General features: G+C 40.6%; 1 protein-coding gene across 10 annotated transcripts in view; it reads left to right on the top strand.

The window, feature by feature from the left end:
• TPM3 (tropomyosin 3) overlaps window positions 1–18,340 on the top strand; it is a 158,683-nt gene that overhangs the window by 105,621 nt on the left and 34,722 nt on the right. For 3 of the 10 annotated variants that reach the window (XM_053704444.1, XM_053704442.1, XM_053704438.1), the window contains 5 exons: window positions 1,303–1,420; window positions 1,756–1,826; window positions 2,561–2,636; window positions 11,069–11,131; window positions 11,605–11,674. In XM_053704444.1, the coding sequence (XP_053560419.1) occupies window positions 1,303–1,420; window positions 1,756–1,826; window positions 2,561–2,636; window positions 11,069–11,131; window positions 11,605–11,674 (398 nt within the window). Of the gene's footprint in view, window positions 1–1,302; window positions 1,421–1,755; window positions 1,827–2,560; window positions 2,637–10,125; window positions 10,202–11,068; window positions 11,132–11,604; window positions 11,675–13,172; window positions 13,202–13,308; window positions 13,388–14,145; window positions 14,294–18,340 lie in introns of those variants that run through there. The other 7 variants (XM_053704436.1, XM_053704441.1, XM_053704435.1 and 4 more) reach the window with 4 other exon arrangements.

Below are 18,340 nucleotides of genomic sequence, written 5' to 3'. Positions count from 1 at the left end.
CCTTCTTCTTGAAGGAAAAGTTTTCCACATACTATGGATTCGTACCTTGAGGTTCTATCTTCAAGCTACTTGGGAAGGGACAGTTTTTTTTCTCTGTTATCTAGGGAAGCGTAAGGATTGGTAAGCGTCTTGGACTTCCTTATCTGTGAGTTGAGGAGTATCATCCGCTGTCTCTTACGTCGAGCGGAACACATGCCTCCTTAGAGGATTATGGCTCATCTACGAGAGCAATGTCGTCCATTTTGGGCCCTTAAAATGGGGCCTCTATAGATCAGACTTGTAGGACAGCTACCTGGTGGTCCTTACATTCTTTTTCCAAAATTTTTAATGAAATTATTTGCTTCTGTGGAAGCAGTCTTCGGGAAGAAGGGTTTGCAGGCTGTGGTGCCCTCCGATTAAAGGGGGCAGCCTCTTCTTTTTGCCATCCCGTTAGCATTCAGTGTCCTCTAGAGCTTGGGTATAGATTTCCCACAAGTAAGGAATGCATCTGTGGACTCTTCCTGTATTAAGAAGGAAAACATAAATTGTGCTTACCAGATCATTTTCCTTTTGTACAGGGAGAGTCCACAGCTCCTGCCCGTGTTCTCCGATGGGCGGCCCTACATTTAATTTTATTCTTCTGGCACCTTTTCCACCCTGATATTTCTCCTACTGTTCTTGTTTCCTTGACAGAATGACTGGGGGATGATGGAAGTGGGGGGAGGTATTTAAGTCTTTGGCTAGGGTGTCTTTGCCTCCTCCTGGTGGTCAGGTTCAGTATTTCCCACAAGTAAGGAATGCAGCTATGGACTATCCCTGTACAGAAGGAAAGGAAATTATATGGTAAGCATAATTTGTTTTTATTGAAAATAACACACTAAAATTTGACAAAAAAAATATCTTAAAACAATTTTTACCAAGAAAAAAACGGGCAAAAAAACAAACCGAAAAACGATGCCATTTTCGTCCAAAATGTTTCTGCGACTGAAATTTTGGTGCATCCCTACTTAAAACAATATTATCAATATGCTGTATTTTTCTTTAGTTTTGTGTAACAGAATCAGATTTAAGTTTTTTTTTTTTTTTTAACCAATTATCCAAATAAAGTATAGTCCTAGTAAACTATTATTAAATGCAAAACAGTAAGTCAAGTTTTTCGTCCGAAACCTTTCTACGGATGAAATTTCGATGCAAGCTTTATTTGTTGTTCCTACTTCTGAACTTCTGGGACTAATGGGAATTTCTTGCCATGCACTTATATACCATACCGTTCATTTTAAATCATAGGTATGTGGTAATGTGTTTGACTTTTTCTCTCTTCAGGGGGATGAAGGTGATTGAGAACAGAGCCCTTAAGGATGAGGAAAAGATGGAGCTTCAGGAGATTCAGTTAAAAGAAGCCAAACACATAGCAGAAGAAGCAGACAGGAAGTACGAAGAGGTGAGCAGAGATTGAAAATTTCGGTTTATGGCAGCATTGTTCATAGCTTGTAGAAAGACATTATAGACCCAGTGGTTGAACTTAATCTTTGCAAGTCTTATCAGAGTACATCCTAGTTAAGACATAAGCATTTTACTGAAGGTTTCAATTGGTCAGTGGAAAAATATCCACCTGGTTTATAAACACCCCAAAAGTATGATAAAGTAATTGTCATCTATTATGTCCACAATTTTGGTGGATGATGTGTCTAATTGTCATGTCAAACTACTTTGTCTTTGAAAGACTTCTAGTTAATTCTTTTTTTTTGCATGTCCTTGTCCCTCCTTTTCCTCCAGGTTGCCCGAAAGCTAGTAATCATTGAGGGTGACCTTGAACGTACAGAAGAGAGGGCAGAATTGGCAGAATCGTAAGTATCATGTTTTTTACTTCCCATTGTGAATCTACAGACTTGTTGCACAAGGACTGAAAATGACTGATCAAGTGTAGCTTTGAAATTATAAAGGATGCTTTTTGGTGTTAGTGGTGTGTTTTTACATTATGTTATGTTACAAAAAAATCCTAGCTGGCACTGAGTCAGGGTTGTTTACCAACACGTCTCTCTTCTGTTTTTAACAGATCAATTAGAATTGTTCTCTGTTAAATTGCATAATAAACAAATCCAGTTTTACAGCTATTACTTTTTTAAGGCTTTAAAGTACATAGATATTTGCAGTGCTAAAATGGGCATAAACTTGTCCATAAAGACTTGTTTGTGAGTTAAAGGCTTCTGCGTTGTTGAAAATAAAATCTTTGATTTCTGTCTAGTGAGCAATGCACTCAATTTAATAAATGAGCAAATTATCCAAGGTCATTATTTAAATAAATGACTGATCTTTAAACACTCCACCTGCCACAGAAATAACATGGGGATGGAATTTTAAAAACAGACAATGCATTTCAAATGACCAAAAAAAAAACAACAAAGCTTATAGGTTATATTGTGTTTTCAGGCCTTGTTTAACATACTGATATATCTGCATGACTTACATTTATTTTTGCCCCCTCTCCCACCCCTGTTTACCCTTGCTTTGTTTTGTGGTGTTTGCTGTGACTCCTCAAACCCCTCCAACTCTCCCTCGACTCATGGGACCTCTAACACAGACGAGCCCGTGAACTGGAAGAGCAGATCAGCAATTTGGACCATAGCTTGAAGTGTTTGAACGCCTCTGAGGAGAAGGTACTTAATGTTTCCTTCCCCAGATCTCCTCCTGTCTGCTATAACCTCTTGGCTGCTACATCTCTCCTTTTTTTTTTTTTTGCTCTTGTCCCAGTTGGCTGCAGTGTTGCACTCCTGTCATTCACAGGATCATTGGAATATGCATCTGATCTCAATTGTTACTGTTTCCTGGGTAACTTTTGAATTCTAAAATTGGTGATTGATTCAGTTTGCATATTTTCCTCTTTGGAGCTTAATTCTAGTTTGGATTGTGGAAAACAAAATTCTAGCTTCTTGGTAAAATGAATTTTACTTAAGCAGGGAATATGTTGCCTGAATGAACCAAAAATAAAAAAATTCCCCCCTTTCGCTGGGGGATTCCTTCTAAAAGCCTGCTATGTCACCATACTTTCTAAAAGTGACATAAAAAAACTGGCTAACCACAGGTAAACTCATCACTGGCATATCCTTTTGTATGGGTTGCTTGGGGGAAAGCTTGTTTATATCAGCAAGAGCATACAGTGTGTGCACCTCAGTCAGTTTTTATTCATTGGCATGCATACTTTGCTCTTATTATATAGGTTTGATTCTGCTTCTTCCATGCCGGGTATTTCCTTATTACCCTTACTTTTATAGTTTTGTTCCAAGAAAGAGGTAGAATAACTTACCTTGACATTTTCAGTCCCAGTTAGTCTGTCATATCAAATGTGGTTTTTTTTTTCCATTTTTGTTTTTTTTTGTTTTTTGTGTACATTAGTATAATTTGTTTTAAGGTTTACAAAGCGCACTAAAAATTGATTTCAATTGCATGCATTATAGCTGAAACATATTCACCAAAGGTAACATCTCTAAATTTGAATTTTGACGGTATCAGATTTCCAGACACAGCTGTGTATGACTTTTATCTCTGGTATCTTAAAACATTTTATTTGTCTCTAATCTATTTAAAGGGACAGTATACTCATTTTCATATAACTGCATGTAATAGACACTACTATAAGGAATAAGATGCACAGATACTGATACTTAGAAGCTCTCAGTTTAGCTCTGTTGAAAGGGTAGCTGGAAAGCCCACTGCAAGTGGGAAATAAGACACCCCCTCCCCCTTTTTTTGCATATGAAAAGACCCTTTACACAAACTGAAGCAAGCTGGAGAAGGTAGCTGACGGTATTCTCCTAAAACTTTAGGGCTTGGTTAGGCGTCTGAAAATCAGAGCAATGTTATTTAAAAATAAGCAAAACTATACATTTAAAAAAAAAAAAAAAAAACTTTATGGGCTATATAAATAGATCTACAAAACATTTATGGAAAGAAAGTTAGTGTATAATGTCCCTTTAAATTAAGTGAACTAAAAATAAAGCAGTCAGTGAAAAACCTTTAATCACCATTATCCAAAATAGGGTAAAATTCAAATTTGCACATGGATATATTGCCTTTTTGTGAACATGTTTCAGCTATAATACATGCAGTTGAAATCAATTTCCATCTAAAGGGGAGGAGAGTCCACAGCTTCATTCATTGCAGGTGGGAATTAAGAACCTGGCCACCAGGAGGAGGCAAAGATACCCCAGCCAAAGGCTTAAATACCTCCCCCACTCCCCTCATCCCCCAGTCATTCTTTGCCTTTTGTCACAGGAGATGGCACAGAGGTGCCGGAATATCGGAGGTCTCTTAAGAGGGGTTCTACCCTTCGCTATGGGACAGGGAGTTTAAGTAACCCTTTAAGCTTCTCAACTCGAGGGCCTGGGTGAACGTTAGAGTCCATAGTTGCAGGGGGAGCTTCCCTTTGCGACACCATCCTGACTCATTAACAGCTTCTTTAGTAATCAGCGTTGACGGGTTTTGCAGATTGTTTTCTTCTCTCAAGTCCATTTCAAGAGCGCAGCTACTTGTCACGCTTGAAGGGCCGTGTTCCTGTTCGACGGCATAGATTCTGCTAAGATCGTTTCATTTTTACATAATGATAACACAGAAGCAGGGCCACAGTGTGGCGCCTTTTATTTTTGTAGAATCAAGGGGTAATATTCCTATGTGGGGATTATTGAGCAGGGGGGGGGGTATGTGCATGATATGTTTATTATGTGATTGCTGCGTTATGTGCGAGGACGTGGTTCTGACAATTATGTGGAACGGACAGGTTCTCTTCCGGGAGTTTTTTTGCATGGTTTTTGTGGCTCATTTTCTCCTAGGCACATGCGGTCCTGCGTAGTTATCCTTGTGACCGGGTGGGGCCTGCGATCTGCGACTGGGGAGACTAAGCGGCTTCTACTGTCCGGGTCATAGTAGGTGGTGCCTGGCCTATCCTTTTTTTCTAAAAGCTATGGAGGATTCTTACGCGTTAGAGGGTACTCCCCTCTTTAGCCAAGTCTTATACCTGTGTTTATTGTGAGGTTTTGGTAGACCAGCCTGTGCATCTGTGTTCCACATGCCTTGAGAAGGCTACGACTTCCAAACATAAGAGAATGTCTAGCACTACTGAGCCGTCCCCCTCTGAGGGGTCACCGTCCCGTGAGGTGTGTTCCCTAATGGCGTCCCCTATCCCACATGCAGCGCCCCAGGGTTCGACTGTTATCCCTTCGGGGGAAATTGCTTGGCCGCCGGACTTTGCGCAACAGCTTGAAACGGCAGTCGCTAAGGTGATCCATGCTTTGCAGTGTTCTGCTAAGCGCAAGCGTTGAGCTTTTCATAGCGGCCTGACCCAGGAGCTGTCTGTCGGATGCCCCAGAGAGGGGGTGGTACGATGACAAGGCCCAATCCAACGTGTCAAAAGAGGCCCTTTCTGGGCCGAAGTCCGTGTCATCTAAACCTCCAGCAGCGGAGGAACCCGGTTTTCGGTTTAAAATGGAGAGCTTACATTATTTTTGTTAAAGCAAGTGCTGGCTACCCGGTTCCTGTCAAGGTGGCGAACATAATTAAGAATGAATGGGAGCGATTAGGTTCTTCCTTTTCCTCTTCTCAATTTAAAAAGCTTTTCCCCGTCCCGGAGGCCCAGCTAGAGTTGTGGGGGACCAATCCCAAGGTGGATGGGGCCATCTCCATATTTGCTAAGCGCACAATTCCTTTAGAGGATGTTGGAAAACATGTTGCGAAAGATGTTTCAACACACAGGTTTTGTTTTTCAACCAGCAGCGGCCACGGTTGCTGGAGCTGCGTCATATTGGTGCGATGCATTATTCGATAGGATTGAGGGCAAATCCTCTTTCGAGGAAGTGCAGGAGAAGATCAAGGCCCTAAAGGTGGCCAATTCCTTAATTTGTGACGCTAATATGCAGATTATCCACCTGAATGCTAAGGTATCGGGTTTTTCGGTTCTAGCGCGCAGGGCTCTGTGGCTAAAATCGTGGTCGGCGGACATGACCTCTAAGACGAGGCTGCTGTATTTGCCTTTTAAGGGCAAGATCCTGTTCGGTCCAGGTCTGGACTCTATCATATCCACGGTTACAGGAGGCAATGCCTTCCTTCCCCAAAATAGGAAGGCGAAACCTAAAGGTTCTAATTTTCGACCCTTTCGTGGGGATAAGGCGCAACGCCAACAGCCCACAGCGAAAGCAGACCAACCAAAGTGTGCCTGGAAGCCTGCCCAAGCCTGGAACAAGTCTAAGCAGAACAAGAAACCTGCCAAGTCTAAGTCCGCATGAAGGGGTGGCCCCCGACTGGTCTGCGGATCGAGTGGGGGGCAAATTGTCTCTATTCTTAGACGTCTGGTTGCAGGATGTTCTGGAGATAGTCGTCCAGGGTTACAGGATAGGGTTCAAGTCCTCTCCACCCAGGGGCAGATTCCTTCTGTCAAACCTGTCTTCAAGGCCGGAAAAGAGAGATGCCTTTCCAGGGTGTGTGCGCGATCTCTCCGCTCTAGGGGTAATTGTACCCGTGCCCTTATGCAAAAAAGGGTCTAGGGTATTACTCCAATTTGTTTGTGGTCCCAAAGAAGGAGGGCACGTTCTGCCCGATTCTGGACCTTAAATGTTTAAACAAGTTCCTGTCCATTCCATTGTTCAAAATGGAAACGATCAGATCCATTCTGCCCCTAGTTCAAGAGGGGCAGCTAATGACCTCTATAAACTTGAAGGATGCATAGGGACCATTTCATTGTGACCATTTCAGGTTCCTCAGATTTGCCTTTCTGGATCAGCATTTCCAGTTCCTGGCTATCCTCTTAGGTCTGGCGACGGCCCCAAGAGTCTTTATGAAGGTCCTTGGGGCCCTTCTAGCAGTAGCCAGATCCTAGGGCATCGCGGTGGCGTCCTACCTGTACAACATCCTGGTTCAGGCACCGTCATTCCATCTGGCAGAGGCCCACACCAGGGACCTGCTGCAGTTCCTTCAATCTGATGGTTGGAAGGTCAATCTCGAGAAGAGTTCTCTGGTTCACAGTACCAGGGTGGAGTTCTTGGGCCTCCGTGTCCATGGAGATCTTTCTCACGGACAAGCGACGCACAAAGATGTCGTCTACTTGTCTTGCCCTTCAGTCTACAGTGAGACCACCTGTAGCTCAGTGCATGGAAATGATTGGGCTCATGGTCTCCAGCATGGACATCATTCCATTCTCCAGGTTTCATCTCGGACCTCTTCAATTGTGTATGTTGAGACAGTGGAACAGCGATCATTCCGATCTGTCGCAGCCCATATACATAGATGCGTGGACATGGATTTCCCTTTCCTTGTAGATCCACCTGGATCACCTGTCCAGGGGGACATCCTTCCTGAGACCGTTCTAGGAGATTGGTACCACGGATGCGAGTCTGGGGGGATGGGGAGCTGTTTGGGGTGCCAGGATGGCACTGGGGAAGTAGTCTCGTTTTAGAGTCTCTTCCAATAAATATTCTGGAGCTTCGAGCGATCTACAATGCTCTAAAGGCGTGGCCTCGTCTGGGGGACTTCAGCTTTATCAGGTTCCAGGCGGACAATATTACCTCGGTGGCTTACATCAACCACCAGGGGGGCACGAGGAGCTCCCTTGCAATGAGGGAGGTATCTTGGATCCTGGAGTGGTCGGAGACCCACAACTGTTCGCTCTCTGTGATCCACATCCCGGGTGTGGACAATTGGGAAGTGGATTTTCTCAGCAGGCAGACTTTTCATCCGGGGGAATGGTCTCTTCACCCCAAAGTGTTTGCGGAGATCTGTCTCAGATGGGGGACACCGGAGATCTATCCCATGGCGTCAAGGTTGAATTGCAAGCTTCCCCGATCGAGGTCGAGGGACCCCCAGACGGAGCTAATAGGCGCATTGGCGATGCCTTGGGGGTTCGGTCTAGTATATATATTTCCTCCGTTGTCGCTTCTTCCTCGTGTATTGGCTCGTATAAAACGGGAGAGTGTCCTCCATTCTGATTGCTCCTTCGTGGCCTTGCTGATCTGGTGGGGATGTCATCCTCTCCGCAATGGAGGTTACCATGTCGCAGGGATCTGTTGGAGCAGGGTCTTTTCAACATCAAAATCTAGATTCTCTGAGGCTGACTGCGGGGAAATTGGAACGCTTAGTCTTGGCAAAAAGGGTTTTTTTTTTTCTGAGAATGTGATTGACACTCTAGTTCAGGCAAGAAAGCCGGTCACTTGTCCTGGTGTGAGTCATGGCTACCCTTGGCACAACATGATTAGGGTCAGGTGCTGACCGAAACGTTGTTTGGTTTTTTATGATGTTTCTGATTAAAAGCAACTAAAAATCTACAGTTTGGTGCTGCTACCTCCTTTATTTGCTGTTACAAAGTGAGGGTATCCAGGATTTTGTCCTTTCTCCAAGATGGCTTGGAGAAGGGTCTCGCCGCTAGTTCCCTAAAAGGACAAATTTTGGCTTTATCTGTTCTGTTGCATAAGAGACTCGCTCATCTCCCTAACATCCAATCTTTTGTTAAGGCTCTGTCTCAAATCAGGCCTGTTTGTAGGCAGGCTGCTCCCCCTTGGAGCTTAAACTTGGTTCTGAAGGTCTTACAGAGGGTTCAGTTTGAGCCTATGCATTCTCTTGACATAAAGGTTCTCTCATGGAAGGTTCTCTTTATGTTGGCCATTGCTTCGGCATGCAGAGTCTGAGCTGACGGCTTTGCAATATGAGCCCTTATCTGGTGTTTCATGCGGATAAGGCTTTTCTTTGCACAGGCTTGGGGTTTTTCTCCAAGGTGGTGTCTAACTGTTACATCAATCAGGAGATTGTTGTTCCTTTATGTCCTAGCCCTTCTTCCCCTAAGGAGAGACTACTTCATAATCTGGATGTGGTTCGTTCTTTGAAATTCTATCTTCAGGCCACAAAGGATTTCAGACAATCTAAATCTTTTTGTTGTATATTCAGGGAAGCGCAGGGGTCAGAGGTCTTCTGTTGCTTCTTTGTCTTTTTGGCTAAGGAGCTTGATCTGCTTGGCCTATGAGACAGCGGGACATAAGCCTCCTCAGAGGATTACTGCTCATTCTACTAGAGCGGTAGCTTCATCCTGGACCTTCAAAAATGAGGCTTCTATGGAGCTTTTTGCAAGGCGGCTACCTGGTCCTCCTTGCATACCTTCTCTAAGTTTTACAAATTTGATGTTTTTGCCTCCGTGGAAGCTATTTTTTGGGGGGAGAGGTTCTACAGGCTGTGGTGCCCTCAGATTAAGGGTCCGCCTTTTACCCTCCCGGTTTCATTCAGTGTCCTCTATAAGCTTGGGTATATGTTCCCACAAGTAATGAATGAAGCCGTTGACTCTCCTCCCCTTTAGATGGAAAACATAAATTATGCTTACCTGATAATTTTATTTCCATCGTGGGGTGGAGAGTCCACGGCCCCCACCCGTATCTCCGACGGATGGACCTAAATTTAATATATTCTTCTAGCACCATTTATACCCTGATATTTCTCCTGTTCCTTGTTCCCTCGGCAGAATGACTGGGGGATGAGGGGAGTGGGGGAGGTATTTAAGCCTTTGTCTGGGGTGTGTCTGCCTCCTCCTGGTGGCCAGGTTCTTCCCACAAGTAATGAATGAAGCCATGGACTCTCCTCCCCACGATGGAAATAAAATTATCAGGTAAGCATAATTTGTTTTTTCAGTGCACTTTGACAAACCTTCTGTATATTCTTTTCTTTGGATTTATAGAGACAAATCCTATTTATCTATAAGCAACTACTGTTTGATTTTACGAATTAACCTAGCGCTCAATTAAAAGTAATTTTTACTTTTTTAGAAATTTTTTTGCTTGTGTTTTGCACCTCCAATTACATATGGGTGAATCAGCTAAAACAAGCAAAACAAAAAAAAAAAAAGAAAACTATTACCAGATTTTTAAAACGCCTACAAGATTAAATATATTTTTTTAAGGCTACTTATTAGTCATACTTTATAAAATCCTTTTTCTAGTTACAGCCTCTGGCATGGTTTTCCTATGAGTTTTTGAGTGCAGCAATTGAAGCTATCTGGGATCCTCCTCCTATCTTGTTGCAATACACTTGCACATTGCTTAGTCTCACTTCCCCTTTCTACTTTTCTTGTTGTCTCTTTCCTTCTTGTCCTTTTCTTTGCCTTGTCCACAAAATCCTCCTCAGCAAATGTTCCGAGCTGGAGGAGGAGCTGAAAAATGTTACCAACAACCTGAAGTCTCTGGAGGCTCAGGCAGAGAAGGTAAGCACATCACATCTGCTAACTAACTGGTGGTGTCACAGCAAAGAACAGACATGATTGCTATATTGCACATCTTGTGTCTCTGCTCCTGTAGGAGTAAGTCTGGGAAACAGATTATGAAATTTGATAACATGAACACCATAAATGTAGGGTCAAGTGCCAACAAGTAAATCGTAGTGAAAGTACAGAATTTTTTAATACGTTTTGAGAATTTAGACATTTTAGTGTTGTGCTGTTTACTACAGTAGATGCATTAATTATTTATTACCTCTTCCCAGAAATGCATTTTGATGCACCTTTTTTAAAAAAATTATGAAACTTTTGTGTCGTAAATCTGAAAATGTTTAATTGGTTTCCCCATACATTAATGGATTCATTGAATAAATGAGTAAATATGGGAGAAAACTGAACCCACAAGATCATAACATCATCCAAACATAGCCTGCCTATGTTTATTTAATAGGGTGGACCTGCCTAAAAGTATGTCGAAGCAATCTACAGATAGAGATATTTGCTGTGAATGTCCCGTGCATTTTTCCTTTGAAAGTTTGTAAAATATTGGTGACCGTTTTGGAGTGTTCACAATATTTGTGATTTTCTCTCCAGAAACAATGTTGCATATACCAGAATATATGCAATAATGTTTCCTGTTGGTCTTTTTTATCCTGTGTCTCTGCATTTGTGTTGAACATAGATACTTTTGAACCCTCTGTAAAAATATCTTGCTACTTTGCACATATTAAGGTTATATTTTGCCCCTGAAAAAGTAGCAAAGATACTAGACGTGAACTTATATAGCCTATGGTATGGCTCAAACTTACTATGTTTTATCCTGTAACTCAATTTTTTTTATTTTAAATCCTGCAGTATTCACAGAAGGAAGACAAATATGAGGAAGAAATCAAGATATTGACAGATAAGCTAAAAGAGGTGAGCAATAGGTAGTTTTATTGTTGCTGTTGGACTAAGTAATTTTTGATGTTGTCCTGTTGATGCAAGCAGAGATGGCCATACTGAGTTTTGGAATTTTGTCTCGGATCCATAGCACTCACTATGATAAAAAAAAAAATCCCTTTTAAGGGAGATAATCAAACACCAAAAGCCTACTACCTTTTTCAGATTATGTACGATACCCTTCTTCATAACTGACACCATTCTGTTTTTCAGCAGTAAATGTAATTATGTAAAATTCAAATAAAGTTGCTATAGTTGACTGAAACCACAACTAATTATTCATGGTCAGAGGTCAACTTTATTGCATTTAACTTCTTTTTTTGTGGTTTTTACGTTTTAGAAGTTTAGTACTTCATAAAGAGAAGTCTTTACACCCTATTTCACAAAGATTCTGGTGAGAATAGAACACAGGACACTTTGGTAACATTGACTTTTTAACCCCCTAACAGGCAGAGACTCGAGCAGAGTTTGCAGAACGGTCCGTGGCAAAACTTGAGAAGACTATTGATAACTTGGAAGGTATGAGTTTTTTTGTGTGGTGTGTGTTTAGAAATTTAGAACTTTTGCTTGTTTATGGATTTTTTCCATATATTTAGTTTAAAAATAAATTAAAACATAACATCTGTTGTGTTGTACAAAGTGTAACACTGCTGTGTTTACAAAGTTTGTCTAGCTGATTCTCACAAAATCAGCTGGCATTTTAATGAAAATTATACATTTTTTTTGGTGGTTATATTTTGTTCTGTTGAAGGTCTTGTTGCCAAGTATATTTATCTATTTGTGCCCTAATCACCACAACTTTATAAATGAGCTTAAAGTAAAGGTAAACTTTGGTGAATGAAGCCTGTTTTTTAAAAATACTATTAAAAACAGGGGCACTTTCATTCATCAAAGTTTACAGAGCACCTGTTTTGATTAAAAACCTTTTTTTTTCTTTTCATAGCCAGAGCAGCTTCCCCCTCCTGGAAATCCTCTCCACACGTCAGCAATGACTAATCCGGCTTTCTCCAATCACGGCTTTCCCCCCAGGGGGTGGTTATGGCCTGAGGCCATGCTGTGATTGGAGGAAGCCGGATTAGTCTTTGCTGATGTGTGAAGAGAGGATTTCCAGGAGGGGGAAGCAGCTCTGGCTGTGAAAAGAAAAAAAAGGTAAGTTTCTAATCAAAACGGCTGCTTTGTAAACTTTGATGAATGAAAGTGCCCCTGTTTTTAATAGTAGTTTTAAAAAACGCATTTTCATTCATTAAAGTTTACCTTCACTTTAAGATACACTAATTCACTTAAACCTATAAAGAAGTACAAGTGACAAACATCCCTTAAAAACTATATATAAATTTAAAAAAAAAGCTAATTTATGAAAGGTGTTTGTCACTGACAAATGAATTTGAGTGTTATAGGTCCTAATTGGGCCATATTCTTGAAAAAAAGCAAACACTACCCATTAAACTGTATTACCATTTATGTGTAGATGTTAAAATAAAATATTATTTGCAATGCTCAAAAGGTCAGTAAACATGGCTATAATATATATTTATCTTAAATTTTATTCCCAGATCTGCTATGAATCCCTTAGCTGGCTGCCCTCTAAGCAGCTTCTATTGGGAGAGTTTTTATATCAGTCCAGCACATGAAAAGGCTACCCCCCCCCCCTTATTCTTCTAAACTCATTCATAAGTGGTGCCTGTCTGGCTGCTTTCAAGCAGTCAAGAGGCTCATACGTTCGTGAAACTTTACGGCAAATCGTTTTAGCTAATGCACTTTGCCGAGCGGACATAATGAAAGTTGTGTATATGCCACTTATAAAATCATCTCATCGGTAGCCTCTGGGATTGGCTTTTGCAGAAATGGACTAGCAATGGGTGGTCGGTGGAGACTCCCAAACAGTAAGATTCAGGCTTCTTTACCATTTGGTTATTTAGAATAATGTATGCAGAGCATATATTAAGTACATGAGGCATTTTCTAATATTAAATGAGAATTTATACATTTACTGTCCTTTTTTGTTTTGAAAACTTAGGAATGAATTTTTAAACATCAAACGTGGAACATGTTACAAAGTGTTTTACCCTGAGTGCTTTCTTGGCACAGGAAGTGTTTTAGTTCTCTTGCCTGAGCTCTGTCTCAAGTCCATCCCTTACCTTTTCCTTATGCAGATGAGTTGTATGCTCAGAAGCTGAAGTACAAGGCAATTAGTGAGGAGCTGGACCACGCCCTCAATGATATGACTTCCATGTAAATACTTTGTGCTTGCCAAAGGGGTGGGCTAGCGCTGTGTGCTGTGGGGCTTTTTTTTTTTCTTTTTTTTTTTTTTAAATTGATACTTTACTAACGTGTGAAGAATGCAGAATTTCAACATAGTGTCAAATGGTGCCTAACCATACACTGCCTGCTTCCTACTGCTTTGTGTTGATACGCTCGTGTGAAGCTTGTGTGAACTGCAGGTTGTTTAAAGGGACACTGAACCTAATTTTTTTTCTTTTCTGATTCAGATAGAGCATGTAATTTTAAGCAACTTTCTAATTTACTCCCATTATCAAATTTTCTTCATTCTCTTAATATGCTTATTTGAAAAGCAAGAATGTAAGTTTAGATGCTAGGCAATTTTTGGTGAATAACCTGGGTTGTTCTTGCTGATTGGTGGATAAATTCACCCACCATTAAACGAGTGCTGGCCAGCGTTCTAAACCAAAAATTGGCTGGCTCTTTAGCTTAGATGCCTTCTTTTTCAAATAAAGATATCAAGAGATCAAAGAAAAATTGATAATCGGAGTAAATTAGAAAGCTGCTTAAAATTGCATGCTCTATCTGAATCATGAAAGATAAAAAAATTGGGTTCAGTGTCTCTTCAATCATCTGCCCCCTCTTATAAGTGAAAGCAGTTTGTCACCTGCCCATCACTAACTTCTTCTTGCTTTCCTGTTCTCTTCTGCATGGACTTCCACTTGTCCAAATCTTTGTGCAAACCTGTCTTCTCTCATTCTCTCACACAGATAGATCCAGAGACTTCTCTGAACTGACACGCCTTCTGCTGATCTGCACTTGCTCCCTTTGTCTCTCTCTCCCTCTCTCACATCCAATTCCAACTTCAATGTATAGAAACATATGTCAAAGCAGAAAATATGTACATTTTGTTTAAAATCTGGTGTTGTGTTTTGTTTTTTTCCCCCCTCTGGTTAGTTGCACAAACTCTTCAAACATCTGTTCTTGTATCACTCCACAGTTGTATGTCCTGCGGACATGATATCCATTGCACTACACTTATAGTAACTGACATGCATACCCATAGAAATGACTATTTTGCCTTCAAATATGGCCAATCTGGCATGCACTTTCTTTGTTAAAGTCATAACCTTGGTAGTGACACTTTATTCGCTATTTAAGCTGTTAGCGTTGCTAAACAGAATTTCCCCGCTGTTACATTCTGTTTATACTTGGATTGCGCGCAGTTTCTTTACTGTTTAATTCCCATTTTCAGTGGACTAATGACAATCTGTATATTATGATTAGACACAATAGTGGAATACTCGGGGTTTCCAGAAAGAAAACATTTGATAACTGGTATGACAGACTGTGGGTAGCATTGTTTTACTAGAATTACTTCATTCCTTGTCACTATCTGCACATTCCTTCACTGCAAGGACACCCTGATAATCAAATCCCAGGTTTCACAGCAGTGTTTTGTTTAATTTTTTGCAAACACAAAACAAAATGTTTGCCCTTGTTCTTTTGTCCTGTTACTTGTTGTAAAGGTAATACAATCATAAAATGGTATGGATATATTATAATCAAATCATGTAACGAACGCCCATTTGTTTTACAGTTGCCCTGCCTGTTTGTCTAATTTAGTGGAAAACTGTTTAGTGATGGTTAAGCGATAATAATTGTAATAAAAAAGGAAATGATGGGGATTTTCATTCATCAAAATCATTGTAAACGCTAAATTATATAAATAATTACCCTTTTTATGTTGGATTGCGCCGTTCCTTCCCCCATAACGCAGAGTCTGTGTTCAATGACGAATCATGCTGTAGCCAGTCGTATTTTGTCTCCTTTGGTGTCCAGCAAATTAATAACGCAATTAGTCATTGAACACCAAAATAGACTGCGTTACGGACGGAGGAACGGTTTAATCTGTAACTTAAAACGGGTAATTTATATAATTTAGCATTTACAATGAGTTTGAATGAAAGTGCCCTTCATTTCCTTTATTACAAATATTGTTAATATAGTTTTAACTTTACCATTTTTTTTTTTTGGTGGTGTAATTCCCTCCCCCTTAAAGGGACAGTATACACCAATTTTCATGTAACTGCATGTAATAGACACTACTATAAAGAAGAATATGCAGAGATACTGATATAAAAATCCAGTATAAAACCTTTTTAAAAACCTTATTTAGAAGCTCCCAGTTAACTACTGTTAAGAGAGAGTCTGGCACACCCACTGAAAACAGCTGGGTAAACAAAGAGCAGACACTCCTCACCTACCCCCTTCCCTGCATATGATAACATAAAAAGGAGCCAGCAGGAGTCTGTAAACGCGTGTATACATCTGATACTGTGGGGTTTGGTTAGGAGTCTGAAAATCAGCACAATGTTATTAAAAATATATTTTTTTTAAAAACACTCCCAGATAGGCTATATAAATGGATCATCTACAAAACATTTATGCAAAGAAAAATCTAGTGTACAATCTTCCTTTAATGTGTTCTCCATTACTTTTTATACCAGCTGAATAGCATTAGATGTAATTGGAAATAACTTGATTTCCTGCTTAGCTGATGAGTCCATAGCTTCATAACATATGGGATATATTCCAGCCTATCAGGAGGAGGTCAAGAACCCTCAGAGATTTAGCCCTTCCCACCACCTCCCTCTCTAGTTTTGTTATTGGTTTCTGAGGAGAGAGGTTATAGATTTCAGAGGTGCTCTACTATCAAAGGTTTATTATTTGTTTTATATGATTTGTGGGCTCAGACCTAGTTGGGACCCAGTACCCCTGGGCAACTTCACTCCAAGAAGATTTAAGACTCTGGGTGAAACAGGGATGAGGATTACCTCTGTTATGTGCTTTCCAGAACCCTAGTGGGTAATCTAACTGCCATCAGGCGTTACCTTTGACCCTTAACCTCAGCTGATGTACCCGGTTTTTAGGGGTGTAAGTGTGCAGGTCTCGGTGACAGTCATTGTAGCTACAGCAGAGATTTATAAGGTGAACTGCAAATTAGGAACACCTTTTTGGTAAGGTTGGGATTGTGAAGCTCGTGCACTTTAGTCTTCAGCACTGAAATTACAGAGAAAGGTTGGCAAAATAAAGAAAATATACTGAAAAGTTGATTTACTATGTGTGTGTGTTTATTTTTTTACAATCTCAGTTTACGGTCTCCTTATAAAGTCAGTGCCTATGTATTGGCCTTCATATTGAGAGAGAAGCAAAGCTGTTCCAGGCAGTCCAGTCTATTTATAATTAACTTTGTACTTGAACAATGGGTTGTGGCTTCATTGAGCAAAAACAGCCATTTCAAATAGAAAAAAAGAAACTTAAATGAATCATTTCCATTGCATTTAATACTATACAGCTGGTATAATTTTTTTTTTCTCCTGTTAAGTGTGGTCAGTCCACGGGTCATCATTACTTCTGGGATATTAACTCCTCCCCAACAGGAAGTGCAAGAGGATTCACCCAGCAGAGCTGCTATATAGCTCCTCCCCTCTACGTCACACCCAGTCATTCTCTTGCACCCAACTAATAGATAGGATGTGTGAGAGGACTGTGGTGATTATACTTAGTTTTATACCTTCAATCAAAAGTTTGTTATTTTATAACAGCACCGGAGTGTGTTGTTCCTTCTCTGGTAGAGTTTGAAGAAGAATCTACCTGAGTTTTTTGTATGATTTTAGCCGGCGTAGTTAAGATCATATTGCTGTTCTCGGCCATCTGAGGAGAGGTAAACTTCAGATCAGGGGACAGCGGGCAGGTTAATCTGCAAAGAGGTATGTAGCAGCATATTTTTTGACAATGGAATTTGACTGAGAAAATTCTGCCATACCGATTTAATGTAATCTCAGCCTTAAATGCAGTAGTAGCAACTGGTATCAGGCTGTCATGTATGTATATTTTACACTTCAGTATTCTGGGGAATGGCACTTCACTGGGATAATACTGTATGCATAAGACTTTAGCCTAATTTGCAGGGACTAGCAACAGGCTTTCTAATGTCATTTCATTTATTTGATGTTAAACGTTTTTTCTGGCATGTTAAATCGTTTAATTTTCTGAGGTACTGGGTGAAAAAATGTTTTGGGCACTGTTTTTTTCCACTTGGCAGTCGTTTTATTTAATTTAAGACAGTTTACTGATCTCCCTCACTGTTGTGTGTGAGGGGGAGGGGCCTATTTTGGCGCTTTTGCTACGCATCAAAAAATTCAGTCAGAAGTCTCTTGTCTTCCCTGCATGATCCGGTTCGTCTCTACAGAGCTCAGGGGTCTTCAAAACTTATTTTGAGGGAGGTAATCATTCACAGCAGAGCTGTGAGGTTGTAGCTGTCTTTGATAAAAAACTTTATTTCTGTACTTTTTTTCTGCTATCAGGGTTAGTTATCCATTGCTAATGGGGGCAATCCTTTGCTAAAATTGTGTATTTCTCCAACATAGGTGTGTCCGGTCCACGGCGTCATCCTTACTTGTGGGATATTCTCCTCCCCAACAGGAAATGGCAAAGAGCCCAGCAAAGCTGGTCACATGATCCCTCCTAGGCTCCGCCTTCCCCAGTCATTCTCTTTGCCGTTGTACAGGCAACATCTCCACGGAGATGGCTTAGAGTTTTTTAGTGTTTAACTGTAGTTTTTATTATTCAATCAAGAGTTTGTTATTTTAAAATAGTGCTGGTATGTACTATTTACTCTGAAACAGAAAAGAGATGAAGATTTCTGTTTGTAAGAGGAAAATGATTTTAGCAACCGTTACTAAAATCGATGGCTGTTCCACACAGGACTGTTGAGAGGAATTAACTTCAGTTGGGGGAACAGTGAGCAGACTTTTGCTGCTTGAGGTATGACACATTCTAACAAGACGATGTAATGCTGGAAGCTGTCATTTTCCCTATGGGATCCGGTAAGCCATTTTTATTACAGAAAGAAAAAAAGGGCTTTCTAAGACTGTAGACATTTTCTGGGCTAAATCGATT

Source organism: Bombina bombina, chromosome 1 (assembly GCF_027579735.1).
Source record: "Bombina bombina isolate aBomBom1 chromosome 1, aBomBom1.pri, whole genome shotgun sequence".
NCBI lineage: Eukaryota > Metazoa > Chordata > Amphibia > Anura > Bombinatoridae > Bombina > Bombina bombina.
Note: the sequence above shows the minus strand (reverse complement) of the source record. Positions and strands in the feature narration are given on the sequence as shown.